At 40.0% G+C, this 10,787-nt stretch overlaps 1 protein-coding gene across 1 annotated transcript; it reads right to left on the bottom strand.

The window, feature by feature from the left end:
* Positions 1 to 231: 231 nt before the first annotated feature.
* LOC149289718 (methyltransferase-like protein 27) lies at positions 232 to 3,774 on the bottom strand. The gene is made up of 5 exons (XM_089490240.1): positions 3,655 to 3,774; positions 2,304 to 2,432; positions 1,912 to 2,047; positions 1,420 to 1,512; positions 232 to 467 (listed from the first exon to the last, which is right to left on the bottom strand). Exons 1-5 carry the CDS (start codon positions 3,772 to 3,774, stop codon positions 232 to 234), a joined length of 714 nt encoding a protein of 237 aa, XP_089346366.1.
* Between the last annotated feature and the right edge of the window lie 7,013 nt (positions 3,775 to 10,787).

Raw genomic sequence — 10,787 nt, 5'->3', positions numbered from 1 at the left:
TATCTATGGAGTTTGGGCATAGAATGCAGTTCTGTTACATTCAGGCTTTTATATTAGAATGCAAACTCCAAACTCTTAATGTGATTACCTATATTTATCCTTGTTCTTACAAGGTTATATCATATAAATTATATTTTCTTGCACACTTTTTGACAAAATGAATTCTGTCAGATATATAAACAACATGTAAATATAAATTATTTATTTTAAGAATAACGTTGTTCTCTCTCATCAATCCATACAAGGGAAGGCTTCACTTTTCTTGTAGAGATATATAACGCCAGAGATATAGTCAGATTCCTTTTGGGCCTCATGTTCAGAAATGGCTCTTTCCCACTTTTCCACGTTTTGTACGGTAATACATTCCCATAGTCCTTTGTTCTGTAACACCGACAATTCCTGATCTAGCTGGGCCTTGTAATGAAGGTTGGATGGGTTACAGCGGGTAGTAAGGCAAACAAAGCCCCCTAGGACAGAAAGAAAACGGTTACTAATAAAAGAGGTTAAATAACAAATATACTTTAATTAATCAGTTGACCAACCCAAGGGCTAATTACGTTTTTTACTACAAAAAGAATAGGAGCAATTACTTCATGTAAATTATACACACACAAAAAAATCAGATAATTGTGATAATTCCCCCACTTAATCAAACACCATCTCTAATTCATGTGATAAATAATAACAGAAATGAAGAATAATAAGCTAAGAAATGCAATACTTGTGATCCCAAATATGCTATGAAATAGTTAAATGGCGGGTCTTCTTAAATAAGGGCAGTAAAAATATTATTTTATGGCAAATCCTTTTCAAAATTTGTGAAACAAAAAGTAGCATTAACCAAAGGAACTGCTTTATTTAGTGAACAAGGGTCACAAAATTTAAAAAACAAATAATCAAAATAGCTACTAATGTTAGCGTCAGCTTTTTTATAATTCTTATCGTGTATTTTGTAACCTTTGCATATGCCTTCACATACACCCACTGCTTTTACTTCTTGCAGCTGCATTCGTGATTGAAACCAGCTGTGCCCGGTTTGTGCCATTGGCACGGCAGCCTGCTACACGACATTGGGTGGTGGAGTTAGGTGAAACGTGTCAGGACTGGCTCTCCATTGTGTATAATTAACTAGTCCAGACTAAATGTTTCCATCTATCTCTGTACCCATTTCCATCAGCTGCTCGTATTCTCCCCCTTCCACATACTACTTTCCCACCTAGCCCTTTATTGTCAAATTAATATGACTGCAATGAGTGGCAGCTTTAATAGTGTCTTTAAAGAAGAAATATCAGATATTTTGCATGTTAGAATAAAATAGAATAATAAAGATTAAAAATCATAGGTTGTGCCAGTGCTATTTCTCAATGATTCAATGACGCAGGTAAAGATCAGCATGATATCAGCATGACTTTTTCTCACCTGGTTTAACCACACGTATGAGCTCTGGAATCACAAATGAGGGAACCTGTCCATCGCTCAGAGCTCCTACTATAATTACGGCATCGTAATAATCTAAAAGAAAACAAAAAGACCACACTACCTGTAAGAGGAACGTATTATCCTGTATAGGACAACATTAATAGAATCCTGCTACTGATATAATGACACTTTGTATAATGAAGCAGGCCAGGGGGACTGAGATGCCTCGATATTCTATCCTTTTTGGCACATGTGGAGCAAAACTACTTAATTTCAAGCACCAAATGATATGTACGGATATATAGATGTAGGATATTTGTTGTGACTTTTGTACATAATGTTTTTTTTCGGGTGCACACAAAGAGCTGAGTGAATTGGGTGCGATGTTGTTTATTATGAAACTCAAACATATCATTTTGTATTATATCATATTTTCTGTGTTTAGTAATGCTGCAAGGTGTAGAAAGATTAATGGCATCACTTTTTTTTTACCGGAGGGAGAAGGTAGTGGCTCATGCCCCAGCATGCACTTCTTTAGATCCTTGTATAGCTTTTTGCCGCCAGCAACTTGTATCATCCCCTCACTACCATCCACACCATGAAACAATTTAAAGCCGCAACGCTGCAACTGGAAGAAACAATGCCAAGACGCAAATGGAGAGGACAATCAACATATAACAATAAAGCAGAGGATTACCCTCCTAACTGAGGATATGATTTCTCAGTATTAATCAATCAGTGTTTCTGAGCTATATGTCAAGTCTTAGCATTAAAACTCTGGGGTTTTTGGTCCCTGGTGTCTGTCAGCCCTAGTATAAATAAAAGCAATGAAAATTCCATACTCCCAAGGGCCTTACTCTAAGGCTCATAAAATACGTTCTTACCTCCTGGGCTACAAGTCCAGTGCCACAGGCTATATCCAGGACCAGCTTTTCCTCATGATTCGAGGGGTACATTGAGGCTAGTGCTACTGCAGCAAGACGAGGCGCATTATAGTCCAATATAGAGACATCCTTAAATAAAATAGTTATCAGTCATAGTGTAGAGTTTGAAATACTGCAGGTGCAACAAAACCCTTAGATTTAAGTGGCATCACAGAAATGTCCATCCCATTCTATCCTGATGAACCGGTGTAGAGAAGTATAAAGACCTCCTTTCCATCAGCTACTAAATTAAAGGGAAAAAGGTTGTGGTATATTATGTCATTTTAGTTTGACACCTTCATCCATTAGCCCACCTAACAATGCAATGGGACAGGTAAAGGTGTGTTAATGCTTCCGAACACAAGAACAGCAGCTTTTGTTCAGGTAGAGTGTGCAATGGGCTAGTCTCCTCTGGTAGCGACAGGGTGGCATTAAAAATCATCCCTGCATGAGGGCCTCTGCTGCCAAATGCCCCAACTGTTGAGTCATGATTACACTTGGTGGCATATTTACCTTAAGTGCTGCCCTAAGACAGGGCCAGGATAGTGCCCTCTGCCACACCTGCTGTTGTTTCCAGACATTGTTAATAGGTGGGGACTTGTGATATATTGTATATCTTGGTTCTCCACCTATTCAGGATGCACAGTGCTTGACAACGGCACGTAATGGAGGCTGTGTTGGCGGCACAGTCCTCAACAGTGTAAATGGGCTGGTTAGGGAGATGAGAGACATCCCTTGTAACTGGCCCATCCAGCAGCGGTGCACCTGGAAGCCTAATCACCCAATAAGAGTTGTGCCTCTGGTTTGGTGGCATCGAGGCTGCCACCCCCCCAAACCTGTTGTTGGGTATATACCACTCAAAAAATATAGCCATGTATTATCTTGTGACCATAACATTCACACAGTACTTTTAAAGTGCTTGTATTGTCCCTTCATTATACATATTTCTAAGTTGTTTTATTTCCTTTTTTATAGTTTTCAGTTCAAAGGTTATATAAACCTGTTGAACTTTGTTTACCAAAAATGCTGTATTCAGTCGCAAACCTCCATCTATCCGATGAATATATGTGATAAATGGGGAAAACATCACACGTTGTCAACATCTTAGAAGATTATTTCCAAATAAAACAATAGCATCCAATTAATCATAGTTTTCAACAAAGCTAGGTGTTGATACTGGAACATTATGAATATACATAATTGTAGCACTCAGTCAAGAAAGGGCTACATAATATACCGTATATTATATATATTAGAATATGATGGTGCTATATACTGTAATCAGCATATAATAATAATAATACCTTATTACCTCTTCATAATCATGGGCCCAGTGGTTGTAGAACTGCATCTTTTGGGTAAGACTGCAGTCTTTGTGAGCTGAGGCAATGGTCTTTTGCACTTGTTGTATTTCCCTCTTAGAGGCATCCATATTGGTGGCTGTGTGACCTCTCCAGATTTTACCTTCTTCCTTTGTGTCTGTTGGGGAAGAGAGGTTAAAAACACCTGAAAGGTATGCTCCTCAAAGTGATTTCAGTAGGTACAGAAAAAGTACTAATATTTGAAGCTATCTGAAACTGTACCGGCTTGTTTAGAATGTACTTTAAATATGTATGTATGCATGTCCTCTACCTGATGGGCTATTACAAGGTTAATATTTCAAGAGCCTCAGTGTCAGCTCATTTAGAAAGTTTTCTGGTATGTGTATTGCGGAGTAAGTCACATTATTCACGTCCTCATTTTTGTGCTTCAATATCTATCAAGCAATCTACAAAGCAGTGGTCTAGCAATTATGGAAGTGGTATTGCTGCCACCAAGAGGTGGTAAGGGATTCAGCAGCTGAACAACGCACTCCACTTTGGAACTGTGGTAAATCTAAGTGAAACATAGAATTTGAGGACAGATAAGAACTATTCGTCCCATCTAGTCTTCCATCGTTTTCCTGACTTAAAGACCGAATTCTTAATAAGTCCTTGGTCTCATCTCATGTGGAAATTCCCTGGTTATCCTTAGCATCTATCACTTCTGTTGGGAGACTGTTCCACTGATCTACCACTATCTCAATAAAGACTTCCATAAATTGCATCTGAAGATGTGGCCATCACCATCAGATATTAGAGCTGGGCAAGCTTGCTTTAGCACAGCACAAGCCTGGACTCGGTGACACCTCAAGCTTGGCTTGTCAAGCTTAAATTACCTGCCAGGTACCCGAAGTAAAAAAGTACAGAAGGAGGCTTGGAATGTTTTGGTTGCATTCCACCATTTTTGATGATGATCATTAATTAGTGATCCACAATCGGAAGCCTAGACCTCACTGCCGTACCCCAGTTTACAAGATCTCATACTTGGAATAATAACAAAAAAGTGATACATACATACTTTGCAGAAAAGCTGGGAACAGTAAATCATTTCTATTAAAGTCACATCTATAAAGATAATCGGAACTTTACTGGGAGCTGTGATGTTCTTATGCATAAACATGGAATTCTTCTAACCAGCTCATATAAAACGACCTTTAAAAAATGACATTGCTGATTGTCCTCAATGCTTTAAACTATAGGTACGGTGTGCTGTAGTAACACGTTTACTCTGCATATGTTTCCACCCGGTTTGACCTGTATTTTGCGTTGGGAGTAGTCAAATCTTACATAACTCCTGTAATGATTAAATACCTGTTAGTACAAAAAAAGCCAGAGAACCACATTGATACTGCCGAGGGAGACCTAATTTTTGGCAAAGATCTCTCAAGTCAATATTTTCATTATTTTATATGCTGTTTTATAAGCCTGTAACATCTCTCCAACAATTATTTTTACATTACTATAACTTGACATTATTATTTTTAATTAATTTCATTTTTATGATGTAATCTGTGCTGATATTTTTTGTCAGCCTAATGTCAAACTGTGGAATTAAGTGCTGCTGAAGAACACCTATAAAGATGCACTTTGGAGACTTTAAAAAATGCTGTTCTACCTACTTTGCTAAATTTAGCATGTTTGAAACCAAATGCAACATTAGAAACATCCTCCCTGCTACTTATATAATTCCCTTCGTCTTTAGTTTCATTATATATGGTTTATGTTTTCTTCTCTCACCTGTATATATAAAAAAAGTGTTAGTGTGGGGTTGTTAGTGTATGGTGTTAGAGTGAGTGTATGCCAGAGCAAGTAAGCTCACCAACCCGGAGGTGTGTGTGTGTGTGTGTGGGGGTGTATGGGCATATTTCACAATATAAATAGATGGGTCTGGCGTGTTACAGTGAGTACAGTGAACCATGTTGGTAACTAAAATATATTTTTTCAAATAAAGGAGTGGAGAAAGAGTCCATTTGGTATGGGACATAGACATGCATTGATATGTCTTAGAAGCGTGCCTCTCGCCGATTGGAATAGGTTATGCATACCACCCAACAGTTTGGTAATCCAAATCAATGAGGTTGGGAGTGGCGTGACGTCAGAAGCAGGTGAGATTGCAGGTGTGGCCACCAACCCCCTATACTAGAAGTGCCACCTTGTGAAGCTTGGCTGAGGAGCATTTCAAGGTGCACGCATTGTGTAACTGCAAATTAAGTTCTGCGTCACTTTTACAGCTCTCTGGACCAGTCAGGGAGATTAGAATATGGATGAACCTTCACTGATTGGTGGATTTAGTATCTTTGCGGCATAAGCAACCAGCAGACATAGTGATACTAACAGTGAATGTAGCATGCCTTGTGATCTCAGCATGTTCAACAACCTTCCTGGTTCTGTTGCGTGTATATAGATGAAACACAAAAGATCTTCAGACATGTAACATAGCCACCAATATATGAATCATACCTTATTTTCCATTTCTGAATTTGTAGATTAGAGTCAAGTCCAGATTATTCATAGTTTCCTTAAATAATGTTCTAATGTAGAACATTTTCATTGTTTACAATGGAACGTGGATATGTAATGAAAAAAAATTAAAATACCAAATTCCTTCATTGTGACTCTTGGTGGCTGCAATAGAAGGTTTGGCAAACATGCTACATTTACATATATGCCAAAGGTGTGGTCTCTTGAACTGAAAAGAGGTATTAAATAAAAATATATGAATTTCAGTTAACATTTTCTTAGAAACGATTAAATAAATCTGCAATCACATAATTCGTGAACAGTTAAAGCTAAAATAATTGTTCAAGGGATTCACATTTCAAATTCTTCTGATAGCACAATTTTAGTAATTGGCAGCACCTGGTTTCGTGAAAGCACTGCTAGAGGGCATAAGAATACTCCCCCTAGTGGGTGGTATTCACAATTCTACCATTATCCTAATGATACTGAATTGTAAACAGGCATTTTGTAAAAACTAAAGTAATAATATACTGTATATAACTTATTAGGTTCAAGGGATAGTTTGTTGACGCCAGAGAGAACTGCGTGGAGCAGGGTGTAGTATGCCTGGGTGCAAAAAATGTTTTGGTGCCCCCCAAAGGTGGGTGTGGCAATATTGCTAACTCCTCCTGTTAAACGTAACCCCTCCAACCACACCCATTTTCTACTCTACCTTTTTTGGGCCCCCCAACTTCACCATGTAACATGTCACTCACTTCCCACTGTGCCAGCTTTGTCCCTAAACAGCTTGTCAGTGTCATTTTGGGCCCAAAAAGGTTGTCAGCGATACCTTTGCCTCCCAAACAGCATTACACATCTGTCGCTCTGACTTTAAAGAAGTGCCTGAGCGAGAGGGCCAAAGTGAGGCAAGAACAGAAAATTGTGCCTCTGCTATATCTATACAGAGGTTATTTTATGGAAAGTAGATAAATCAGTAACAAGGAAATTCATAATACGAGAACTGCAGAAAAATAATAGTAAAACAAATTTACCCAAACCCAGTGATTTATGAACATTTTGCCGATGAGAATGGTACAGCATAACTCCCATCAATATATACTGAGCCTGACGGTGGTTCAGTATAACACCCATCGATATATATATACTGAGCCTGACGGTGGTATACCACAACTTCCATAACCACAACAGTATAACTGCTATCATTATATAGTGATCCAGACACTGAGGGGGTACAGCAGTAGTGTACCTAGCGGGGGGCGGGGGGGGGGTGGTCCGCACCGGGTGCCGCTCATCAGGGGGGTGCCAATTTGCCGGCACCCGGCACCCCTCCAGAGACGGACAGTAATGTCTGCCGCTGGAGGAGCAGGCTCGCAAGGGAGCGGTATCGGAGGTCTTTAACAGATCTCCGGCTCCCTTGAGTGATTTTAAGCCGGTTCAAGGATCTCCCTTGAACCCGTCTAAAAATCACTCAAGGGAGCCGGAGGTCTGTTAAAGCGATCCGCGCGGCAACAGCTGCTGTGCGCCGGGGTTTGTTGTCAGATCCCGGCGCACAACACTGAAGCCGCGCCCACCGCTGTCCGTGCCCTCTGAACCGGACGAAGACAAAAGAACTGAAGAAGAGGAGCGAAGAGGAGGAAAAGGAGCTGTAAGGAGAAAAGAGGAAAGGTAGGAAATCATTAAGTGAGAGTGAGAGTGGATTGGAATATGTGTGGATTAGTATATGTGTGGATTGGTATATGTGTGGATTGGTATATATGTGTGGATTGGTATATATGTGTGGATTGGTATATATGTGTGGATTGGTATATGTGTGGATTAGTATATGTGTGGATTAGTATATGTGTGGATTAGTGTATGTGTGGATTAGTATATGTGTGGATTAGAATATGTGTGGATTGGTATGTGTGTGGATTGGTATGTGTATGGATTGGTATGTGTGTGGATTGGTATGTGTGTGGATTGGTATGTGTGTGGATTGGTATGTGTGTGGATTGGTGTATATGTGTGGATTACTGTATATGTGTGGATTGGTATGCGTGTGGATTGGTATGTGTGTGGATTGGTATATGTGTGGATTGGTAACTGTGTGAGAGTGAAGGGTGTTATGCTGTACCATTTCCACTGAATTTTTCATTTTATAATTATGGTCTAAAGTACATCATAACTCCCATCACTCTATACTGTTCCATACAGTGGCAGAGCTGGGAGACAGAGGTCTTGCACCCCCACAGCAGGACTCCTGAAAGGTAAGTGAACTTCAAAGAGGGAGAGGGTAGATAGTTAGGAGGGGGTAGATAGGGAGAAGGGAGTGAGAAGGGGTAGATAGGGCAATCATACTCCTATCATGCCAAGTCTGCGAGTATATCCTGGAATCTGGGTATGCCTGGGCATGATAGGAATGTGATTGCTGTTAACAATGTATTTATTAATATTGTTATTTAATTGTTTTGTCCTATTTTGGTGTGTTACTTACTTTAAATAAAAGTGTTAGATTCTTTTTTATGGTGTGGGGGGGGGTCATATTCGGTTTCGGCCAGGTAAATGCTGCATTTTCGGTTTCAGTCCAGAATTCGTTTCGGGGCATCCCTAAACCAGACAATGAAGTGGTAGGCCTACACCACATCAATGTTTGGCTTAGTATATAGTGATAGGAGTTATGCTGCACTATTGTCAATGTCTGGCTCAATGTATAGTGATAGGGATTACGCTGTACCACCGTCAATGTCTGCCTCAGTATATAATGATAACAGTAATGCTGTACCACCTTCAGTGTCTGCGCCGGTATATAACAGTAGAAGCTATACAGTTTTAAAGTGTATGTGGGGGGGGGGTGCCACATACAGGATCCGCCCCAGGTGCCAAATACTCTAGGTACGCCCCTGTGCGCCGGTATATAACAGTAGAAGCTATGCAGTTTTAAAGTGTATGGGGGGGGTGCCACATACAGGATCCGCCCCAGGTGCCAAATACTCTAGGTACGCCCCTGGGGTACAGTGTATCTCTTATCATTATAGCAAGATAGACAGGGGCGGGCTGGGCCGGGGGGCAATTGCCCTCCAGACCGCTCTAAATCCGGGCCGGATGGACGGCCGGCCGGCCGGCAGACAAGCATTCCACGCAGCCGCAAAGTTCAATGCGGCTGTCGTGCCAGTAGCGAACCTGAAACGATGCGTGCGGCAACTGTGGCTGTGCGCCGGGACTTGATGTCAAATCCCGGCGCACAACACTGAAGCCACGCCCACCGTCTTCCGCACGAAGAGGAGGAGGAAAAGTGACAGTGACAGAGGAAAGGTAGGACAAGATTCAGGGAGAGTGGATTAGTGAGTGTGTGAGAGTGATGGGTGTTATGCTGAATATTGTGAATGAGGGTTTCAGATAGCATGGATGTGTAAGTGTGGGGGGATAGCATGGCATAGGGAGGCTGTAATCACACTCCTTTCATGCCCAGATTCCAGCATGTAGTGGCTGCCTAGGCATGATAGGTGTGTGATTGATGTCATCAATTATTTTTTTGGTCCAACTTTGGTGTGTTAACACTTTTATTGGACAGAATAATTCAATAACAGTATTAATATATATATATCTATATATATATAGATATATAATTGCAAACAACAATCACACTCCTATCATGCTAAGTCAGCCAGCACATGCTAGAACCTGAGCATGATAGGATTGTTATTGTTGTTATATATATATATATATATATATATATATATATATATATATATATATAATATATATATATATATTAATATTGTTATTGATTTTTTTGTCTAATTTTGGTGTTACTTTTAATAAAGTATTTTAAAGTTGTTTTTTTTGTTTTTTTTCAGTTTTGGCCAAGTGAATGCTGAATTTTCAGTTTCAGTCCAGAATTTTATTTTCGGTGCATCCCTACTATATACTATGCCAGTCACTAAAGTGGTAAGCCTACACCACATCAATGTTTGGCTTAGTATATAGTGATAGGGGTTGTAGTGCAGTATTGTCAGTGTCTGGCACAATGTATAGGCACACATTGACGGTGGTACAGCATAATCCCTAAGTATATAATGATAACAATTATGCTGTACCCCTGTCAATGGGCCAGTTGACTAGACTTGCCCCCCAGGCCTTAGGCTGCCAGCCCTCCCCTGAAGTTAGACACAGACGGTGGTATGGCATATCTTCCATCACTATATACTGTACTAGACGTTGACGGTGATAGACTCTAACTCCCATCACTATATGGTGAGCCAAACACTGATGGTGGTACAGTATAACTCCCAATATCACATTAGTATATTAATGTCATTTTTTTATTTTATGTGCTGGGCCATTGGTTCAAGCTTTCCTAGTTTACACACCAAGTAGCTGTATTATGTACAATAATTATATATTATTAAGGGCCAGTTTAAATATATAAAAGGACCAGCTTGAAGAAACTATGAAAGACTGGCCCATCAGAATGCACAATTAACACAGATCAACAAATTACATTTTTATGGTGTTAAAGTTAGAATAAAAAATCAAACAGAAAACTACCAAAGTTTGATTAACTGAAAAATACACATTAGTATATGGTTGCACACCCAAGGCCAGCCGTGGCACCAAGGCTGCACTCAGAGGGCTAATATTGCTC

The sequence above is a fragment of the Sceloporus occidentalis genome, unplaced genomic scaffold (assembly GCF_023333645.1).
Source record: "Sceloporus occidentalis isolate IW3139 unplaced genomic scaffold, rSceOcc1.0.p SCAF_43, whole genome shotgun sequence".
NCBI lineage: Eukaryota > Metazoa > Chordata > Lepidosauria > Squamata > Phrynosomatidae > Sceloporus > Sceloporus occidentalis.
The sequence above is the reverse complement of the archived record's forward strand: the minus strand, read 5'-3'. Positions and strand labels throughout refer to the sequence as shown.

What these genes read in the sequence shown, in the direction of transcription:
- LOC149289718 (XM_089490240.1), bottom strand. Translation starts at nt 3,774, where the DNA reads ATGGATGCCTCTAAGAGGGAAATACAACAAGTGCAAAAGACCATTGCC. An exon ending in GCCACTACCTTCTCCCTCCG is followed by an intron (nt 1,513 to 1,911) that starts GTAAAAAAAAAG and finishes GTTTTCTTTTAG; the next exon opens with ATTATTACGATGCCGTAATT. An exon ending in CATACGTGTGGTTAAACCAG is followed by an intron (nt 468 to 1,419) that starts GTGAGAAAAAGT and finishes TTTCTGTCCTAG; the next exon opens with GGGGCTTTGTTTGCCTTACT.